General features: G+C 43.6%; 2 protein-coding genes across 6 annotated transcripts in view; both read left to right on the top strand.

Annotated features, from left to right (window-relative positions):
* The window catches only part of LOC310714110 (protocadherin alpha-C2-like), a 191,442-nt gene that overhangs the window by 66,803 nt on the left and 102,157 nt on the right, over window positions 1-22,482 (top strand). The window contains exon 1 of one of the 5 annotated variants that reach the window (XM_083519133.1): window positions 8,078-10,628. The exons of 3 other annotated variants lie outside the window; for them this stretch is intronic. In XM_083519133.1, the coding sequence (XP_083375259.1) occupies window positions 8,226-10,628 (2,403 nt within the window). In that variant the 5' untranslated portion in view covers window positions 8,078-8,225. Of the gene's footprint in view, window positions 1-8,077; window positions 10,629-22,482 lie in introns of those variants that run through there. One more of the 5 variants, XM_083519128.1, reaches the window with a different exon arrangement.
* Window positions 15,706-18,528, top strand: LOC310714151 (protocadherin alpha-3-like; the record flags this gene model as incomplete). The annotated part of the gene is made up of 1 exon (XM_083519260.1): window positions 15,706-18,528. Exon 1 carries the CDS (start codon window positions 16,141-16,143, stop codon window positions 18,526-18,528), a length of 2,388 nt encoding a protein of 795 aa, XP_083375386.1. The 5' UTR covers window positions 15,706-16,140.

Below are 22,482 nucleotides of genomic sequence, written 5' to 3'. Positions count from 1 at the left end.
TACAAAAATTAAATAGGAAAGATGAAAGAAAACAATATTGTCTTACTCCTCGTTCAGGAAATACAGTTTTCATTGCTGTCTGTCAGCAATTATTTTTTCACTGCATAGTGAATCAACTCAATCGATGTTCACACAGTGAGGCAAAAGCCTAATGTTTTTATTACTTTGCACATTACAACATTTTCCACACTGTCAAATGCTATTTCAGCACTGAGAAAATTCAATAAAACAGATGTTTTGGATATTTGTGATAAATGAATTATATTAACCATAGCTGGGCTATAGACGACAGTTTCAGGACAGCCAGGAACTAGCACCAAAGATAATTCAGGATTTGCGAGTAATCAGGAGGCAGGGTCAGAAAACAAACCAAGAGCCAAGACTAATTCAGGATTGGAAGCCAAGACTGAAGAACAAACAGCAATCAGAATCAGAAGGCAAACTAGATTGAAGAACAAGCCAAGAGTCAGGACCAAAGAGGAAGACAAGAAACGCAAGGTGTCCTAGACATATTTTGGAAAGTCTGTTTGTCCATTTGTTCTCAAAGAGTTGGATGCCTCTCAAGATATCATTGTCAAACTTGGCATGAGGGCTCCCAAGGTGGGACAGTGGACTTCATTGATGTTTGAACACCGTGCACCACTTTGAATCAAGATGGCTGACCAAAATGTCACTTTGGTGCGACTTCACACGTTTTTTGGCATGGGTTCAACTGTCTTTTGAGTTCTCACTAAACTCGACATGAGGGTTCCCAAGGTGGAGGCAGTAGTCTCGGACTATGTTTGGATGTTGGGCAGCATTTTGAATCAAGATTGTGGACCAAATTAACCCTATTTAAACACTAGCTTCCTCCCCAAAAAATATTTATTTGGGGCCAGGGGAGTTGTTGCCCAGATCAGGTCAGAGTCCTGTGCGCACACACACACATCCCCCAAACTCACAAAGTACACTATCTGTTTAAAAAATCACTTTTCTTTAAATACCCAGTCAGCACCAGGCACTCCACAGTCGTATCCTATAGTTCAAGCAGACCTTGTTGCAGAAGAAAAACTCAGCTGCAAAAGGGAGTCCTTTATACTTCTCCTTGCCTAGGAGGAGCCATTGGCCAGCCAGGTCAGAGGACTGCAGTTATCTTGGGCACCACATGGCACTGTGGAATTCCGTCTTTCACCAACATGAATTCCCATTATAAAGTTTACAGCCTGTTTTCCTGAAATGCTTTTTTGATGTGTAAAGATCCAGCCCTAAGCAGTTTCAGCTCATCATTGTCTGGAGGAAACGAGCCTCCAGGCTTCTCAGTTCAGTATTATCAACAGTTTGTTCTCTACAGTGCTCTCAATCCTGGCTTCTTTTAATGCTATTTGCCTATTTGCCAGCTTTACTTACATGCATGATGTCACCTCGCCCTGGCCACCATCTTGGGCAGTGCGGTAGAGTTTTGTTTCTGTTGCCCAATAATATTTAGGCTTCTTTTTTCTTCCTGAAGTTTGTATATTTCTTTTCCATTTTAAGTTTGTTTCCTGGGCTGAGTTTTTTACCATCCCACAAGAATAACCTCTAAACTGAGAGCAATAATTTTACATCCAACAATAAAACACAAAATGGCTGAATAGTTTCAATCCTTCACAACATCCATGATCTCAAACAGTCTAAAGTCTATTGAAAAACTGTTCCAGGTCTATTAATACTTTCCTAAAATTTGAATTTCAGTAAAATACTTCTCTTTCAGCAATAAAGAACATGGAAAGAGGGTCAGACAAGCACACATACAACTATTTGTACATAAAAGCAAAAAATAGCCTCCACTCCTTCCAAACTTGAGAATAAGGAAGGGAAAAAGAGGATGAGGCAATTATGAAGGAAAGGCTGTGTGTTCCTTCCTTATTTATTTTACTTTATTTCATAACATTTATATACTGCTTAATTCTTAAGAAAACCCCAAAGCAGTTTACAAAAAGAAAAAAAAACCACACACAATAAAACTGTGAGTAGAAAAGTAGAAAACCATAAAACAACTCTTTGAATCATTCAAGACATAAGATAAACAATAAACTAAAAACCGATTAAAGCATATATTCATATTCTACACATCCAGATAGGCTTGTCTAAACAAAATGTATCCCCCGCCCGCAGAAGAAGTAGATACAAAAATATTAACTTGCGAGACCCAGCAGCAGAGGTTGGCATAGGTTTAAAAAAATTATTATTAAAGCTATGCATTGGATTTTTAACATTATATAAACTTATCCAGTAGAAAATAAAATGGAGGAGGCAATAGCAAACAGACATTGCTGGCAAAGTTGGGCATCTGCCAAGGCCGTAGACTGGCAAGCACTGTGGAAGCTGTTGTCTGGTGTCTACCTGCCTCGGAAGAAGCATCCCCAAAAGTGCTGCTTCTCTCTCAGGCATCTAACTTACAATTGTAACTATAATATTGCTCCAGAGGAACACAGGGAGGAAGCCCAATTCAAGAGGACCTGTCTTGGTCAGGCCAAAGGAACACAGCAAAGCCACAATGCTTCCTCTACTGCTGTCGTTTGCTTCTCCTGACAGGAGGGGTGATCAGTAACCATATCCACCTGAGATACTGTTTAAGAACAGTAGCTTTGAAAATGAGGGAGTGGAATGTAGTTCCGCTGGTCTGTGGCCTTGGAGGTTGACCCAGCAAGACTCCCCAAACTTGGACCACCTCTACAAATAACAGGATTCTATGGCATGAAGAGTGGTCTAAAAGTGCAAAAAATAAGAGTAAGTTTTTACAATTATGTATGGCAATCTAGAACTTTCAGGATTGCATTCTGTCAGTGCAAGGATTTCACATTGCACAGCAAAGCATTCTCCTCTCCTCTCTTGTGCAGCCCATAAATCTGTTCTGGGTCCGTCCCCCCTAACCATCTGGACCAGATTTGGGGAGGGTGTTGAGGCACATGGTGGGGAAGGAGAGGTAGGGAGACTCCTACTGCATGAACAGAAGTCATTTCGCTCACACAATTATTCAGTTGAATGCCACCCTTATTTTCATATCATGAGCAATGGCAGCATGTGACATGAGCAGATTAAAGGGAAAATATCAATTAATCACATATTTTGACTCGCCCTCCAAGAGTCCCCCGCTGAGGAGTGTATCTCAGAGTCCCTTCCACCAAAACAACTCCTTACCATCTAATCCATCAATGCCGGAACTGGAGTCCTCATACTCCCCTGAGCGGCATAGACCCGCCATACAAACGGTACCAATACGCCGAACATCCCCTGCACCTTTGCCAGCATCAGGTCAGGGGAGTGTCCCAACTACTTCAAAAAATGGCCCGGATTTGATTGAAGACCCGACCGGACATATAAACCAAATGGTTTCATCGGCGACCTTTAGACCTTGCGGTGGGGCAGTCTCAGCAAATCCTGTGGAGTTTCCCACTGAAGTGTCTGCCCTTGGGTTAGCCAGCGGGAGACCCGTTCTGTCGCCCCAGTCAGAATACCTCACTACCAACTTCAAGACCAGGTACCTTCAGCAGGTGCCTGCTATGCAAAGTAAAATAACTGACTTTTTCGTGGGGTCTGCCTTGCCTCCAAAGGACTTACATCCCTCCCTGAAATGACAGCGAATTGGTTACAACAGGAACTCCCCCCTATCAGTCCTCAGCTGGAACATTGCGGGCTGGAGGGGAAAAAAACTTGACCCAGAATTCTTGGAGTATATTAACCGGTTTCATATCATCTTGTTCCAAGAATCGTGGGAAGTAGAGAGAATTGATCTAAATGGCTTTGAGCTTCTAGAACTCCCTGCCTGCCCCTCCCTGAAAGGTGGCCGCCCTAAAGGGGGCCTAATAATAGGCATCTCTCTCAACCTACATTCTAAATTTACCCTAGTACAGGCCCTGCCTCCCTACGCCCTTACCGGGCTGATTGCGGGGGAAAAGATCTCACTTCTAGTCACAAATGTTTACTTGCCACCCGGGGGTCCTTCCTCTGAACTGGGCTCTAAATGGGGCTCGCTAGAAGAGCATTTGCTCTCATGCTATGTCAAGTTTCCTAACACCCCGGCCATAATAGGAGGCGATTTTAATGCCCGCACAGCAGCAAATTGGGACTCGCTGACCAAAGCCAAATGGTGGGTTACCCCAAACCTTGATAATTATGATCTGGAACATATCATGAGGAGAACTTCTAAAGACCAACGAGTTAATGAGGCTGGAGTATTCCTCTACCAAATGGCCATCCGTTTAAATCTGGTCCCCCTAAATGGCACATGCCTCCCTGATATTCCAGGGGATTTCACTCACCTGAGTGTTAAATCAAACAGCGTCCTCGATTACCTGCTGGTCTCCAGTGATCTACTTAAGTGTATTTCCTCCTTTAAGATCGAGAATGTACAATCTAGTGATCATCTTCCCCTTGTAGCCAAGCTTTCCCTGAATTGGCAGTCGGAGGCCTATAGACATGCGACCCAGATGGTAACCAACGTATCTCTCCAACTAAGAGGAATCAAATGGTCGGAGACCCAGGTTCAAAGGTATCAGGAATTCTTTCAAAAAGAAATCCTCGGGCCCCATTCCAACATAGACTCTGCCTCAGACGAGTATAGCATAGTGTTGAAACGCTTCCACCATCATACGACTGATCTTACATCCTTCTTCAGGTTACCACCCAAAATATTAAATCGAAACGAGTATACTCACGGTGCCCCCTGGTATAACTCTCAGTGCAAAGAAGCAAGACAGCACCTTCGTGCTATATATAATGTATATAAGACCTCTGATGCATCTACTCTGCCAGCTAGTTATACACAAGCCAAGCAAGTCTACAAACGCACGCAGAAAATTGCCAAACGTGAGTGGCAACATAATCGCTGGCAGGCCTTGATTACTGCTTCAAAATCACATAGATCCAGGGAATTCTGGTCTCTGATTAACAGAAGGGTGAGGAAATACCCAAGGGCAGTCATCCCTGCACCGACATGGGAATTGTTCCTGAAGAAATGTTTCTCACAGGCAGATGCTCCCTCCGACCATCTGATGCATCTGTTTTCCCACCTACCTATTTGGCCTCCCACCGATCCTGACGAAATAGCCAAGCTAATAGCCCAGCTGAAATCGGGCAAAGCCCCTGGGCCCGACCTGATCCCTGCTGAAGCCATCAAACTACACCCAAAATGGTGGGCTGGCATCTTGGCCAAAACCTTCGATGCAATCAACGCTTCCGGTCTCATCCCCAAAATATGGAAGGAGGCCATTATAGTACCAATTCATAAAAAAGGTTCCCCAACGGAGCCGGAAAACTACCGTAACATCAGCCTCCTTTCGATCATAGGGAAAATTTATGCCAGCTTTTTGCTGACTAAATTATTGCGATGGGTAGATGAGACTAACCAGATTGGCCACGAACAAGCAGGGTTCAGAACTAAACGCTCTACAACAGATCATGCGATAATTCTTTATCATCTGGCACGGAAGTACTCCTCCCCTCCCCGGGGCTACCTCTGTGCTGCCTTCTTAGATCTAAAGGCAGCCTTTGACAGCGTTCCTAGAAATATTCTTTGGGAGAAACTTGCGAAACAGGGCATTGACAGAAGACTCTTATGGCTCATAAGTCAGCTCCACGAAGGTACCCTTGCCAGAGTGAGACTTACTCCTGCGGGCGACCTCACAAATTCGATACCAATAAACAAGGGAGTGCGCCAAGGATGTATATTGGCTCCCTGCCTATTCAACCTTTTCATCAGCGACATGCGAGCACCCCTAGTTAACTCATCTCCAAGTACACACGCGCCTAGACTAGCGGATTACCGCTGCCCACTCCTTTTATATGCGGACGACGCGGTAATTCTATCTTATACACGTGTTGGACTAACTAGAGCTCTGAAGATCTTTGCCACGTATTGCCAACTCAACCAACTAACCATCAACCATGCTAAGTCCAAGATTCTGATTTTCTCCAGAAGCCGGAGATTATACAAATGGAAGCTTGGTGGAGCAAAAATAGAGCAAGTCCTAAAATTTCAATATCTAGGAGTTATTTTTCAATACAACTTGGGATGGAAAGCTCAAATTCAACACCTACTTAACAAGGCCAAAACCCTGTCATATGCGCTCCTCCGATTTTTCTTTTCGGACGGAGCTTTGCATGTTCCCTCGGCCCTAAAGGTGTTCAAGGCAAAAGTGGTTGCAGTGCTTGCTTATGCTGCTCCGCTCTGGGCCGTGATGACAGACCTTGCTCCCCTTGAGACTCTGCAAAGCCAATTCCTACGTCGGCTCCTAATGCTCCCCCTGTGCGTAAGCAACGCAGCCATGCGACTAGAATTGAAGATCGCATCCCTAGAAACTTGCCTGTGGAAGCAAGTCTTCAATTACTGGTTATCATTGTGGCATAGACTACCAAACCATTACCTTGTCCAATGCTTATGGCGAGATGAATTCTCCAGCCTTTGGACTAGTAAAATTCATGCCAAACTCCTGAGCTATGGAATCTCTCCCTCAGATTCCCTAAAACTAGACCAAATCACTGCTCAAAGACTGATCCGTCAAAGACTGGATGACATCGACTTACAGCAAAATTATATGCTGGGGGGAGGTGTTTGTTCGCCCCAGAACATTGGTATCACTTTAACTTATTGTGTTCCATCATACCTCTCCTCCCTTTCGACTGTTGCCCATAGACTGGCCTTCACCAAAGCGAGGTTCAACGTTTTCCCCTCCAATGTCCTGAGACATAGATTCTCAAAGGGCCAAGACCCCGCCACGTGCGAATGTGATAAGGTGACGCCGGAGTCGCTCCAGCACATTATGTTCACCTGCCCCCTGTTCAATGTGCCACGGGCAAATTTGTTGGGATCAATCATACAGAAACTAGAGGGTACCCCACCAAAATTCCATCTTGCCCAAATCTTGCAGGATAAGGATTCCCACACGACCCTGAAAGTGGCTAGGTTCCTGGTCGCAGTCCTCTCCCAAAAGCGACGCCAAGGAGCGCTACAAGCTAATTAAGGCGTAACTTGCCTTTCCATCTTATAGTATTTTATTGTTATCGCGGTGTTTTAGCGTCTGTTTTTTCTTTTTTCTTTTTTTTTCTTTCCCCCCACGGCACAAGCTGTCACTTATGTGTTGTTTTTACCTGTATGGGCCTATGGCCGTAATAAATATTATCTATTATCTATCTATCTATCTAATCACATATTACATGGCAACAAATCCAGATTTGCCTCCTAAAATACAATCAACAGGAGCCCACAGCTAATCCTGCCTCCATTGGTGGTGTGGACGCAGGAAAGTGACTCCCTAGAGAAGCTAGACTGGCTCCATCCCTCCTTGTCTTTCTGCTGGCAGGTGAAGACTCTCTTGTTCCGACCGGCTTTGGAAACCAACTGCTTTTAATGAAACTGCTGGTGTAATGCTGTGTGTGTGTGTGTGTGTGTGTGTAGTGTTTTAGCAATTCTTGTTTTTACCTGTAAGCTGCTTTTCTAAGCTGCTTTGAGTTCCTGTCAGAGAAAAAGGTGGAATGATGATGATGATGTGTCTGATGTGTGTTGACAAACACATGCAGATCAAGTTGACATGTGGACTTAACCCTTGTACTGCATGCATTATACAGTCGTACCTCGGGTTACAGATGCTTCAGGTTACAGACTCCGCTAACCCAGAAATAGTACCTCGGGTTAAGAACTTTGCTTCAGGATGAGAACAGAAATCATGCTCCGGCGGTGCAGCAGCAGCGGGAGGCCCTATTAGCTAAAGTGGTACCTCAGGTTAAGAACAGTTTCAGGTTAAGAACGGACCTCCAGAACAAATTAAGTTCTTAACCTGAGGTACCACTGTATTTTAAAATGATTAACTTTAGAAGAAGCTACAATGAATTTATGCAGGGTATTCAGAGAAGCAAAGGAAAATAAATGCAGTTGTAAGAGAAAGTTAAGCACTATATGCAAAAGTAAAAGGTTTATTAATCAAATGGGGGCAACATCTGATTAAAATACAGAATGTAATAATTTGCTTCTCCATTTCAAAATTCAGTCACAAGGGGTCACTGTTGCCTAAGGAAATGTTTTAAGAACAGCGAGAATTCATAGCTCCTCCCTTAGAGAGCCTGAAAATCCTGCCTGTGAGATTCACAATAGGGATATCACACACCAGATGCAAGACTACTGGAATCTATTCAAGTAATTACACCAACCCTGATGAGCTCTTTGGACTCTGCTCTTCCCTTCTTCAAGAAAGGTGATCTTTGAAGGAGAGATGCCCCTGGTGGGATTTGTGTCTGTATTTGCAATGGTTCCTTGGCAGAATCCTTCCGTGGTAAAGCAGCTGCTGCAGCTGGTTCTTCTCCACACCGCCTGGGAGATGGGGAGCGGCCAGCTCCATTATTCTGTGCCGGAGGAATCTCAGCATGGCACCTTTGTGGGTCGCATCACTCAGGATCTTGGGCTGGATGTCAGTGAGCTGGTGCCTCGGATGTTCCAGATGGTGTCTAGAGGACATGAAGACTATTTTGAGGTAAATGTGCAAAATGGAATCTTGTTTGTGAATTCCCGGATAGACAGGGAGGAGCTTTGCAACAAGAACCCTGTGTGCTCCATTCACCTGGAGATGATTGTGGATAAACCTTTGAGGGTCTTCCATGTGGAAGTGGAGATCAAGGACATAAATGACAATGCTCCTCTTTTTTCAGTAAGTGAACAGAATTTGACTATTGCAGAATCACGTTTACCAGGTTTCCGTTTCCTGTTAACTGGTGCCTCTGATGCAGATACAGATGCCAATGCTTTGCTGACCTACAAGCTCAGCCCTAATGACTATTTCATTCTTGAATCGGGAGGTGATGAGGACCAGAATAAATCTCCAGTACTTATACTGAAAACTCCACTTGACAGAGAGAAGACTCCTGTGCATCGCTTGGTGCTCACAGCCACTGATGGGGGCAAACCAAAACTCACAGGCACAGTCCAGCTGGTGATCAATGTCCTGGATGCAAATGACAACCCCCCTGTATTTAACCAGTCCACTTACAAGGTAAAACTAATGGAAAATGCAGCTAATGGAACAACGGTTATTAAACTGAATGCTACAGATTTAGATGAAGGAATTAATGGGGAAATCACTTATTTTTTTAGTAATAATGTACCACCCCGTTTCACAAAGATATTTAGCATAAATGCTAACACAGGTGAGGTCAGAGTGATTGGCAAAGTAGATTTTGAAGACATTAATCTATATGACCTTCAAATTGTTGCAGAAGATAAAGGCAGTTTGCCTTTGTCTGGACACTGTAAGGTTCTCATTGAGGTGTTAGACATGAACGACAACGTTCCAGAAGTTTCTGTGACTTCTCTTGCTGTGCCAGTGCCAGAGGACTCTCCTCCAGGGACAGTGGTGGCCCTTGTCAGCGTCTCGGACAGGGACTCTGGAGCCAATGGGCAAGTGAGTTGCTCCCTGTGGCCCCCTGGGCTGCCTTTCAAATTAGCATCGACATTCAAGAACTACTACTCCTTAACTCTAGCAGAGCCTTTGGATCGGGAGCGGGTGGCTGAGTACAGCTTGGTAGTGATAGCTCAAGATCAAGGCGTTCCACCATTGTCTGCTAGCAGCAGCCTCTTAGTTCCTATCCGTGATGTAAATGACAATCCTCCAGCTTTCACGCAGCCCTCCTACACGGTCTTTGTGAAGGAGAATAATCCACCGGGTGCCCACATCTTCACTGTGTCTGCCTCAGACCCGGATGTGGCTGAGAATGCTCTAGTCAGCTACTGGATCGATGAGACACTCTGGCCCCTGACAAGCTACATCTCAGTGCACTCGGAGAGTGGGAAGGTCTATGCTTTGCAACCCTTGGACTATGAGGACATAAAGCTTCTGGAGTTCCAAGTGAGGGCCAAGGATGCCGGGTTGCCCTCCTTGTGTGGCAACACTACAGTTCAGGTGTTTGTGGTGGATGAGAATGACAATGCGCCTACTGTGGCTGGGTCATCAGAAGAGACTCCAATTGTTCTAGTGGCTCCTGTGTTGTCTGGACACATGGTGGGCAAGATCCGTGCCCTGGATGCTGACTCAGGGTACAATGCATGGTTGCGATATGAGATGCATGAGTTGACCGCTGGCCCTTGGCGTGTGGGGCTATACAGTGGGGAGATCAGTACCACACGTGCCCTGGATGAGGTGGAGAGCAGAAGCAGCCAGACTCTCCTTGTGTTGGTGAAAGATCATGGCACACCTTCACTCACGGCCACAGCCACACTGAGTTTGTCACTGGTAGCAAGTGCCCAGGCTGTTAAGACTGACACCCTTTCCAGGACAGGTGAAAGCTCAAAGCCTTTGGTGGACAATGTCAATGTCTACCTGATCATTGCCATCTGCTCCGTGTCCAGCTTGTTCCTCCTAGCAGTAATCTTTTACGTGGCCTTGCGATGCCGTTGCCAGGCCAAGGAGGCCATGGTGTATGGTCCTGGCACAGCCACGCTGGTATGTGCCAGTGAAGTGGGCAGCTGGTCCTATTCAAATCGCCACAGCCACATCCTGGCAGGTGTGAGCGGTGAGGCTGGAGCCAAGAGTGACCTTATGGTCTTCAGCCCCAACATTCCTGTTTTTGCAGATAATGGGGAGGTAAGGAATGGGAAGGAACTGCTCCCAAATGCATCTGGAGAGGTGAGTCATGTGCAACTATTAGAATCCTTGAAAAAACACAATATATTTTTATTCTTCTAATACCATGTTTCTTGCGAACTGAATGACTATTTCTATATGCCAGTTTAGGATTAGTCTTGATGCAATAAATATGTTCAATATAGATTTAAAATGACATTCTATACATGCAGAGATTGCTTCTACATAAGCTAGAATAATTCCATGTTGGATTTTTTGGGGGGGTGGGGTGGACAAACCAGGGCTCTTTTCTTTACCCTGATGCAATAAATTCTCCACAATAAGGAGTGCCCATATTCTGTGTAACCATAGGTTCATCAAAAGAATGCTATTAGACTCCTTCAGGGTGTGGGTTTGTCCAGTTTGCTGCCATGGGAAGAAATGGAAATAAATCATTTTATCTTGTGAAAATATTATGGTCGTGTACTATATTTAGCAGCAAAAATATTTGATGACTACTTTCTCTTCTTTTTAAAAATATGCTACATATGTGCTGCCAGAAGGTTTGAATCCTTGGGTAGGTCCACCAGACATGTCAAGAATGTAGTCTTCCCAAGCTTTAATGTATTCTGTGGGAGAACCACCTGATGTAATTTTTCTAGGAATGCTCTCTGGAGCCAGAGCAGATATTGGCATGCTGTGATCTCACCTAGTCTCATGTGACATGAATATGTTTAAAACTGATTTTTCAGTTAATATTGGGGCAGTGCTTTTATCTGTCTCATAGCCAGACATGTTAACATGGTGTGTGGGTGTTTGTGTGTAGAAATAAGGATACATTTGGTTGTAGAGGAGAAAATAGTCCAATGTGCTTAAACTTATTTAATATTAAAAAATTAAAATCAATTAAGAAGTGTGTTAAGTGACCAAATACCTTGCCAATCAACCCAGAGACTCTATGGGTGAGAATAACAGAAGGCAGAAGAAGCAAGATTACCTCATAATGAGCAGTCAGCTAGATTTACCCACGTGCTTTTCTACACCAGTGTGGTGTAGTGGTTAAGAGCGGTAGTCACGTAATCTGGGTAACCGGGTTCGCGTCTCCGCTCCTCCACATGCAGCTGCTGGGTGACCTTGGGCCAGTCACACTTCTGTGAAGTCTCTCAGCCCCACTCACCTCACAGAGTGTTTGTTGTGGGGGAGGAAGGGAAAGGAGAATGTTAGCCGCTTTGAGACTCCTTAAAGGGAGTGAAAGGCGGGATATCAAATCCAAACTCCTCCTCCTCTTCTTCTTCTTCTTCTTCTTCTTCTTCTTCTTCTTCTTCTTCTTCTCTTCTTTTCTTTCTTTCTTTCTTTCTTTCTTTCTTTCTTTCTTTCTTTCTACAGTAAAAGTCTTTCCAGGTCTTCTCAGATTCCACTGTTTTCAGTGGCATCTACCTTCTAGAAGGAGGACACAGAATTAGAGTCACTATTTTTTAATATGCATAAAAGGAGAGGTGGAAATCCATGCCTTGATTCAGCAAGGGGCTTTCCAGCAATACATGGAAGCCTTGGGGTGTTTATTCCAGCCTTTGTAAATGATGGGTGGAGTGACAGTGGCTCTTCCCAGAGGCCCTGGGATGGAGTAGGACAACAATGAGGTCAGGGAACCTCCTAGCTCATTGCCAACCCACCCCCTGCACATGCCATTACTGCTGTATTCCTAACTTTACAAGGCATCCATAGAGAACTGGTTGCTCCATGCATAATCTCCCAACTCTTAAAAGTTTTAATTGTCCTGGCTGACAGTTCACACCCATCCACCCTTTTCCTTCAGGGAGTGCAGTCTAGCATTCTCCCAAAGCCCAGCCATGGAGTAGCTTGCTTTTGTGGAATTCATTCAGGGATAATCTACTGATCAAAACAAATATTTGTACATTTAAAAGCAACAACAACCAAATACCCACAACTAGATGTCATTCTCTAGATAGCCCATAAAGAGAAATCAAGTAAATGAAACTTTCAGTGCATAGAAGATAAAATAAAACAGATTCATTTAACTTTATAAAATAACCTATATTGTCCTTCTACCGCCCATGCACCCGTCAGAGTAGCTTATAGCAATTTAAAATCACAATACAACAAAAATATATTACAGTACATCAATAAAAAGTAACACATTGAAAGAAGCATTAAAACTGTTTACATTGCATATTGCGTGCAACCCAAAAGGCCCACTTGGCTTGTTCAGAGTGCGGTGTTCTGGGGTAGGTGGCAGTAGGTTTTCCAAGATCATCTGGTCAACATGGCTGACATGAGAGGAATGCGAGTATTTCTGTTGAACCTTATGCAAGGAAAACTCCATATTGGAAGCTTAAATATGACTAAAGGTATAGAATTGATTGGGGAATTGGGATATCTATGGATGAAGATGGTCCATGGAAAATTTAGGGGCTGAAACAAGAAATGACATTTTCAAGAAGGGTCTATGTCAATAAAAGGGAATAAAAACAAAAGAATGGATAAGCTGTAATTGATCAGAATTTGTTCTGTGATTTCTAAAGAGGAAGATAAAAGTTAAAGGTACAGCCACCGAGTTAATATGCTAGCAGAAACATGAACAAAGCACCTTAGCGTTCTTTAAAAAAGAAATCATATATGAGACAGTGCCTACTATGACTCTCATGTCAGCCTTGAACCCAGTTGGAGGCCTTCAGATGAAGTCCTACATCCATCAGTTGTAACGTGATTATATTCATGAAACAGTTTTAGTTAAAAATGCTATGTGAATGCTAAGTGTTATTATAACTGAAGAGTTGGGAATGGCCACTTAACACTTCCCTTTCAGAAGCAGCCTCATGTAATGTGGCCCCTATTGAAGTGATCACCAGCCTCTCTTTTTGTATTCTTTAGGCTTTATAAAGTACAGCATTTTTTCCTAGTTTAATCCAGAACAAGTGGTTTTAACTAGGGGAAAATGTATGGAATGGAACCCTAAATTTGAGCAACATTTGGCACAGAAATTAATTTATGAGGAATTTATGACATAGACTACTTTTTATTTATTTAAATGAAGATTTTTGGGGGGTGGGTGTGCATGCTTTTTCATCTCCTGTGTATTGCAAATTAGGCTGGATTTTTTAATACCATCTGTAAAGACAACCTAGGCCCTAGCACAGAGGTGGTGGTTGGGCAAGCAAATTTCTTCTTAAACACCTTGAACTCATTTTATGAATGCAGGGAAGGGTCTGGGAGGTGAGACTAAAGGTGAGTTTCTCTTCTTGCCATAGGCAGAATTAGGATTTCATGAGTAATAAGAGACAGGCTATGATGAGACACGACCTGCAAATCCATCTCTTTCACATTTTGAATTTGGTGTCATCTTAAAATATGCATGCCAGACCATGGTCACAATTCTTTGAAGTGTTGTGTAGGGTATTTACAGTATTTTAAAACATGCAAAGTATGTGGAGGAGAAATTCCCTCAAACCTCATGAATTCCTCTGTCTGAAGAGGCATGACTGACGTGTACAAAATCATGCCTGGTGTGGAGAAGGAGACCCTTTTCTCCCTTTCTCCTAATACTAGAGCCTGGAGTCATCTAATGAAGCCAAATAATTGGAAATTCAGGATTTGCCACCACACAATGTGCTGATGGGCATCAACTTGGACAGCTTGAAGAGCCGATTCAGCAAATTCATGGAGGATGGGGCTATCAGGGGCTAATACTCAAGAGGACTATGTGCTGCCTCTGGTATCAAAGGCCATTTGAATGCCATTTCCTGGGAAACACAAGTAGAAGACCACTGTTGCGTTCATATCCCGATTATATGCTTCCCTTAGATATCTGGTTGGTCACCATGAGAACTGGATGCTGAACTAGGTGGGACTTTGGTCTGATCTGTTCTTATCTAGAAGCTTCCCCCACCTCATTTTCAGATTATGGAAAGGTATAGTATGTCTGGAACCATTCCAGCCTAAGCAGCCCGAACCTTTGTCTTTGCGCTAAACAGGCAGCCCTAAGGGCTAACAGAAAAGGACTGCTCTCTCGTTTCCTGCTAAAGATTATCAAAAGTTTTTCTCTAGTCCCACATGTTCCAGATGTTGTTGCCATTATCCTGATCAGAGAATATAAAATGGATGTTCATGTGAAACTTGTATTCATGGACTGAGATATCGAAAGTACTTGCAACAGAAGTCTCAAATGGATCAGAATTGCCATGTTCAAAACTTCTCAGGAATTAACTATTAGGAGATCTAATCTAGCAGTCTGACACTGGGCATGTCTTCCTCTTGGCTAAAAAGGAGGTGGTATTCTATCTCATCTTGATTTACTGGTATTTTTTTTAATAATCCCATGTTGCAGCTCTTTACCACAAGCCATCTATTGTTCCAAATCCCACTTATACCCTTTGGTGTTACATAATCTGAAATTCATTGCAACAGTATTTCTTGGTCCCAGAAAATCCTTTGAATTTCAATAAAAACATTAGACTCCCCTCTAAGCAATGGCGAACACAGAAAGAGGCAAGGACACCACAGGGAAGGAAAGAAGCAGCCACTCACCCAAGAACCAGTTTTCCTGGAGCAGGTGGAGGGCAACTTTTATTCACAACCCATTTTCACTCGTTGAAAACAAAACGAACAACAAATTGCATGCAAAGCAGAGGAAGGAAGAAACGTAGAAGCTAGCAAATATCCTTGGAAAGCTCATGCTTTATACGGACGTGTGCACAAAATCCCACTCAATTCCAGACAGAAGTGGATGAGAATGAATTATTTTGCAGACCCTGAAGACGTGCTGCCAATCAGAGCATGATAGACTGGATGGCCAATGGTCTGATTCAGTATAAAGCAGTTTCAAATGCCCAGTGTCTTTGTGTAGGGGTAGACCTTGTTCATGTGAGAGACACCCCTAACAACGGAGCTGGAAAAAGGGAAGCTGATAACATTTCAACGCCCCCCCCCAAAAAAAATATTCTACCAGAAAAGGAAAATAAAAAGGACATGACAGTTCACAGCAGTTTCACCAGGGAATGCCATGTGAATTGTGGCATGCGAATGTGAAGATGGAAGTTTTTCCTTCTGGAAGTACATATGGCACCTAAAAGTGTGCAGACGAAGAATGAAAACAGTGATGGTGCATAACTGACATAAAGGGGGAAAAGATTCCAAAAAGGAGCTGAGTTAATGGAATATAATAAAATAAATGTAACTTGAATAGAAAGACAAATGGAGGCCAAGGAATTTACTTGGAAGTAAAACTGTATCAAATAGTGTGTATTGGCACGGGATTATTAAAAACATTTACTTGAAAACATAAAAGCTAATAAACAGTCTGATTCTCCAGTTCAAAACTCAGTCACAAGGTGTCACTGTTGTTTAAGGAGTTTTTTTTAGGAAGACTGAAAATTCAGAGCTCCTCCCTCAAAGGTGCTGAATATCCTGTCAAATACACAGCAGAGACATCAAACATTAGCTGGAATACCAGAGTCAACTGATCTCTTAGCCATTGGTTTGGAGGAACGTCTTGGACTCTGCTCATCACTTCCTCAAAAAAGGCAAGACATTGCTGGGATTTGTATCTGAATTTGTCATGCTTGCATGGAAGACAAATTCTGGAAAGAGATGTCTACTGCAGCTGGTTCTTCTCCACACAGCCTGGGAGATGGGGAGCGGCCAGCTCCATTATTCTGTGCCGGAGGAATCCCAGCACGGCACCTTTGTGGGCCGCATCGCCCAGGATCTGGGACTGGAGGTGGAAGAGCTGGTGCCTCGGCTGTTCCGAATGGTGTCCAAAGGACAGGAGGAGTATTTTGAGGTAAATGTACAGAATGGGATTTTATTTGTGAATTCCCGGATAGACAGGGAGGAGTTGTGTGACAGGAGCGCTGTGTGTGTTGTTCACCTGGAGGCCCTTGTAGATAAACCCCTGAAGGTTTTCCACGTGGAAGTGGAGATCACCGACATAAATGACAATGCCCCCATTTTCCCTGTAACAGAAAAGCAATTTACTATTGCAGAGTCTAGCTCTCGTGATTCACGTTTTCCTCTAGAGGGAGCCTCTGATGCAGACATCGGTGCAAACTCGCTCCTTAGCTACAGACTTAGCACAAATCCACATTTCAGTCTAGAGACAATAGAAAATCATGAACGTGGTGCATCTTTATTTCTTGTGTTAAACAAACCTCTTGATAGAGAAGAATGTGCAGCTCACCATCTTTTCCTCACAGCAGTTGATGGAGGCCAGCCCCAGCTCACTGGCACCGTCCAGCTGATAATCAAAGTGCTAGACGCAAATGACAATCCTCCTGTATTTAACCAGTCAGTTTATAAAGTCCATTTATTAGAAAACTCAGAGAATGGGCTATTAGTAATTAAGCTAAATGCTACCGATTTAGATGAGGGAACAAATAAGGAGATCACATATACATCAAGCACTTTTTCTCCTGCAAATGGAAAAGAAAAGTTCGTACTTGATCAAAAGACTGGTGAGATTCACGTGAAAGGAAATCTGGATTTTGAAGAAAAGAATTTTTATGAAATACAAGTTGAGGCTAAAGACACGGGGAATCCCCCATTATCAGGGCATTGCAAAGTTTTGATTGAGGTTCTAGATGTAAATGATAATGCACCTGAAATTTCAGTGATGTCTCTGCTGGTACCCGTTCCAGAGGACTCCCCTCTGGGGATGGTGGTGGCCCTGATAAGCATATCAGACAGGGATATTGATGCCAATGGACAAGTGAGCACTTCCTTATGGCCACATGGAACCCCCTTCAAGCTACTTTCCACCTTCAAGAATTACCATTCACTGTTGCTAGCTCAGCCCCTGGATAGGGAACAAGAGGCTGAGTATAGGCTGGTAGTGACTGCCCAGGATCAAGGGACTCCATCACTGTCAGCCAGCAGCACCTTGGTGGTGCCAATCAGTGATGTGAATGACAATGCACCTGCTTTTGCTCAGCCCTCCTACACGGTCTTTGTGAAGGAGAACAACCCACCGGGTGCTCACATTTTCACAGTGTCTGCCTCAGACCCAGATGTGGCTGAGAACAGCCTGATCAGCTACTGGCTGGACGAGAAGCTCTGGCCCCTGTCAAGCTACATCTCGGTGCACTCAGAGAGTGGGAAGCTCTATGCTCTTCAGCCCTTGGACTATGAGGAGGTGAAGCTGCTGGAGTTCCAAGTGAGGGCTAAGGATGCAGGACTGCCCTCCCTGTGTGGCAATGTGACGGTGCAAGTCTTTGTGGTGGATGAGAATGATAACACGCCTGTAGTGTATGGGACAGAAGTGATTCCCATCTCTTTGACTGTTCCTGTGACTGCTGGACAGGTGGTGGGCAAGATCCATGCCATGGATGCTGACTCAGGCTACAATGCATGGCTGCGCTATGAGATGCACGAGGCAATCAGCAGCCCTTGGCGTGTGGGATTATACAGCGGGGAGATCAGCGCCACACGTTCCCTGGATGACACAGAGGGCAGCTACAGCCAAAGGCTTCTCGTTCTAGTGAAGGACCATGGCAAGCCAGCTTTGTCATCCACAGCTACTTTGAGTGTGTCCATGGTGATGAATTCCCAGGCTGTCCATGGCGATGCTCACCTTTCAAGGAAGGGAGGCAGTCCAAAGCCACTGATGGAAAATGCCAATGTTTACTTGATCATTGCTATCTGCTCGGTGTCCAGTTTGTTCCTGCTGGCGATCATAGTATACATGGCGCTGCGATGCCGTTGCCAGGCCAAGGAGGCCGTGGTGTATGGTCCTGGGACAGCCACACTAGTCTGCGCCAGCGAAGTTGGCAGCTGGTCATATTCAAACCGTCACAGCCATCTTCTGGCGGGCATGGGTGGGGAGGCTGGTGCCAAGAGTGACCTCATGGTCTTCAGCCCCAGCATTCCGGCCTGTGTGGAAAATGGGCAAGTGGGCGTTGTGAAGGAACCAGTTCCAAATTCATCTGAGCAGGTGAGTTATAAGAATTGATACTATTATCAATGAAAAAACTACTATGAAAAACCTATTCTGTGTGACATAGTTGGGTATTTGATTTTTTAATAATTAAAAGCATTACTTTGATTCACACTTATGACTTTTGGTAGACTTTAATGAGAATGTTGCAGGGGTAAAGGTAGTGTTATTCTTATTTTATAGGCAAATGCCATTGGCCTCATTCAAATTATACCTGTGAAGGTGATCTTTTGGATGTAAAATCAGCCAGTGTTTTTGCTGTTGTTGGAAGCAAGAATATGCGCCAGCATACCCCTGAAACATGCTTCTCTTTCTGTTCAGAGTATTTGGACAACCAGTGCTTGACTGTGTTTAATATTGGTTATTTGGCTTTTGAATTAAAATAAGGAACAGTGTCGCAAATTAGTTGTGGCCAAGTATCAAGCATTATCAATGCATCCTAACGAAACCTCAGACCATTCCTCAAACCTACACAGGAATGAAGGACAAGTTTAGATGATCCACCTTCAGAAAGAGGAGGCTCTGAGTGGTTTCTATTTCATTTTGGTTGACTTTCCTTGTGACATGGCAAGTGGTTCTGTCAAATCCCTGGTCAGTTTGTGCCATATCCCACTACCTAAAGTCCATTTAGGTCCTTCATTTTTCTGGAGTTCATTTTGGACCTTACTCTGTGGTAGATATAGTAACAAAGAAATTATTTTCCCATCACCATGCACATCTGTGTCCAGCACATCTGTTTATGTGGTGAGAGAGCTGCTTCATGTGGGTTTTCAGACAGATCTTATGACGCCTCAGCAACCTCTGGTGATATTTTTGCTAAGCACCTCAAGGATAAAATTGCTCATGTTTCTACTGATATGGCTGTGGTGCTGAGTTTAGTAAATTACCCGTTGTTCTATGGTCTTGCCGATATTGTGTAGATGTGTTCCATTTATTTTAGTCTAAGGATGCTGAAAGCTTGCTTGGAGTTTTAATTTAGCCATTTAGTGTATATGTATATTGACCACCCATTAGCACAGTTTTTGGGGTGGCTCACAAAGGTAAAGTGATAAAATGCACACGAACATGCATCCAACAGCAACAAAAATAGTGTGACTTAACATTTTTTGCTCTTTCTCACTTATAATATCTTCCCATCAAGATATGATGGGTACACTCCAGGAAATCGTGAATGTGTGACTGAAAGAGGTAGCCTGGGAGTAGCTGCTGGGTACATCCTTTGGGTTTCTACACAATGTGCTTCAGATGTTGGTGAGGTAGAAAAAAGCCCTCTCTTGAAAATCTTAAAATGTATGCAGGCTCATATGGAAGAATATAATGTTTCAGGCAATCAGGTCCACCTCCAAAATCTGAGCATTCAGATTCAGGACTGAATCCTAGAGTGTAACTAAACTACAAAGCTGAGTCTTCAAGCAAAGTACAACCACAAACCAAGGCAGGTTGAACCCCATTTCTCCAGCTTGCCTTTCTATTGGCCAGGAGCTTGTCTGGCTGAATCTACAGTTTGTGCACCATCTTCCAGTCCATTACTAAAATCAGACACTAATTCCGAAGGCAGTTTCCTTGGATTTAAATGGAAAAAAGAAATAGTTGGGTGGCATCAGCATATTGGTGATAATGAACCCCCAAACTCCTGGACACCTGACCCAGCAGTTTCATGAAATGTGAGGAAACAATGTGGAATTTTGACAGATACACTATAGGCCATTGGCCAAAGCCTTAAACCGGAGTCCCCCAGCACCATATTCTGAAACTTTCCCTCTTAGAAGAAACAGAACTACTGTAAAACAATGCCTTCCAGCCTCATCACAGTCGGGCAGTCCTGAAGGATACCATGGTCAATAGTGCCTAAGCTGCAAAGGGATCCAGCAGAACCAACAGGTTGGATTTTCTCATTTGATTGCAGAAATAATTTTGAATATAGTTTTTCAAACACACACAGAACTGGACCATTTAAGGAAACACCAGAGACTACTCGCCAAATTCACTTACCTAGGGATAACTCCAATCAAACTACATAGGGATTACTTCTGGGTAGCCATGTAAAGGACTGCACTATTAGAGGCCCATAATCTTTCTCTAGTTTATACTCCTGTCTATATCTTTTTGTGAATATACCCTCGCTGAATAAAATCTTCCAGTTTCCTTAAGCCACCTTTAACCAATTTCCTTGCCACTGATAATAAAGTAAACGTAAAAGTATACATGAATTTATATTTGATGTATGTGAAGTAAAAAAGGAATCACTTTGGAATATACCTAATTAAAATACAGTCACAATCACATTTAAAAGAAAAAGCTCAATATAAATGCCTGATTGAGATCAGGAAGAAAGTATATGGTAACTTACAATAACTTACAAATATATGACAACTTACAATTTAATAAACAGCACCTACCACTGGGTGTTGTTTTCCCCTGACGGGGACTCAGGGTGACTGACAAGAGTGTTAGAAGGCAAATCCATTTACAGTTGTGTCTTCTTCATTTTCTATTACAACATCACACCAAAACTAAAAGAGCCTCATAAAATAAAAAGAGGATGCCTATAGATCTTGGCTAAAATTTAATCTCGCATTAAAACCGCTCTTCTCGGCTAAATTAACATTCCATGCAGTGTAATCCTAAACCTGTTTGTTCGATAGCAATAACAGAAAGTTCCACCATGTTGGATGGGGCGTACTCCCAGGAAATGTGCATAGGACTATAGCCTTAATTGGTTCATCTACCAATGACAACATCTGTGCCCATTCTCACCAGTTAAATCAGTGAGATCAGGGCTGGATGTCTGAACCTCTGAGGTGGCAGATAAGAGGGGTGTGCATGGCCTCTATGATACACAAAGTATGTACAGTGGTGCCTCACAAAACGAAAAGAATCCGTTCTGTGATTCTCTTCGTCTAGCGGTTTTTCGTCTTGCGAAGCAAGCCCATTGAAGGATTAGCGGATTAGCGCTATTAGCGGCTTTTAGCGGCTTTTAGCGGCTTTTAGCGGCTTTTAGCGGCTTATCGGATCAGCTGATAAGTGGCTTAGCGGCTTAGAAAAAGGGGGGGGGGAGGAAAAAAACCCAGCAGGAACTCGCAAGACATTGTCGTCTTGTGAAGCAAGCCCATAGGAAATTCGTTTTGCGAAGCACCTCCGAAACGGAAAACTCTTTCGTCTAGCGAGTTTTCCGTCTTGCAAGGCATTCATCTTGCGGGGCACCACTGTATCTTGGCATTGTTGAAAATTCTGATCTGTTTTTGAGTTGTGCTCTGTTCTCTCTGATTCAATCTGTAATTTGGGTTGGAGCCGCTCTGTATAAAACAAGCCTCTCTGTTCCGCCTTCACTATAACAGAAAATCTAACAATGGCTACAACTTTCCTTTTTTTGGCCAAGGTGGATGAAATTTACAGGCGCAGGAAACCCCCTCCCGCCCCATGGATCAAGCCTGCCAAATTGCAGAATAGTTCCAGGGGCTGTTTGTGGTGGAAGTAAAAGGGATTCAGTTTCCTCCATAATCCCATAGATGTGTGTGTGCACGCAGGTGTTTGCCTCTTGCTCTTTCTTACCTTGAAATAATTAAGAGGGGACTGACTGCTGTGTATTCTTGCATGCGTTTTTTAAAAACCTTGCAGCTTTACATATGCTTTTCCAATGCTTGTTTGTGTTCTCTGATAGGCCTTATAATGTGAGGCTGTCTCCAACAGTGCCCCCCAACATAACTTTTTTTTAAATCCCCCACTGCTGTGCTGTAACAAAAGAAAAAGGAAATTCCTGAGCTCTTTATTGATCTGTAGGCAACAATTTCAGACCCTCCAAGTGTCCCTTTGTTGCAGGGACAGTCCAGGATTTACAGCAGTCATCCCAGTTTCTGATTTGATCCCGGAATTGATCCTGGAATGTCCTGCTTTTCCTTAGGATGCCCTTATTTTCATTGGAGAAATGTTGGTGGGTATAAAATTCTCTGGGACAAGTGGCATATAAAT

The sequence above is a fragment of the Podarcis liolepis genome, assembly GCF_965112155.1.
Source record: "Podarcis liolepis genome assembly, chromosome: 8".
Classification (NCBI taxonomy): Eukaryota; Metazoa; Chordata; class Lepidosauria; order Squamata; family Lacertidae; genus Podarcis; species Podarcis liolepis.
Note: the sequence above shows the minus strand (reverse complement) of the source record. Positions and strands in the feature narration are given on the sequence as shown.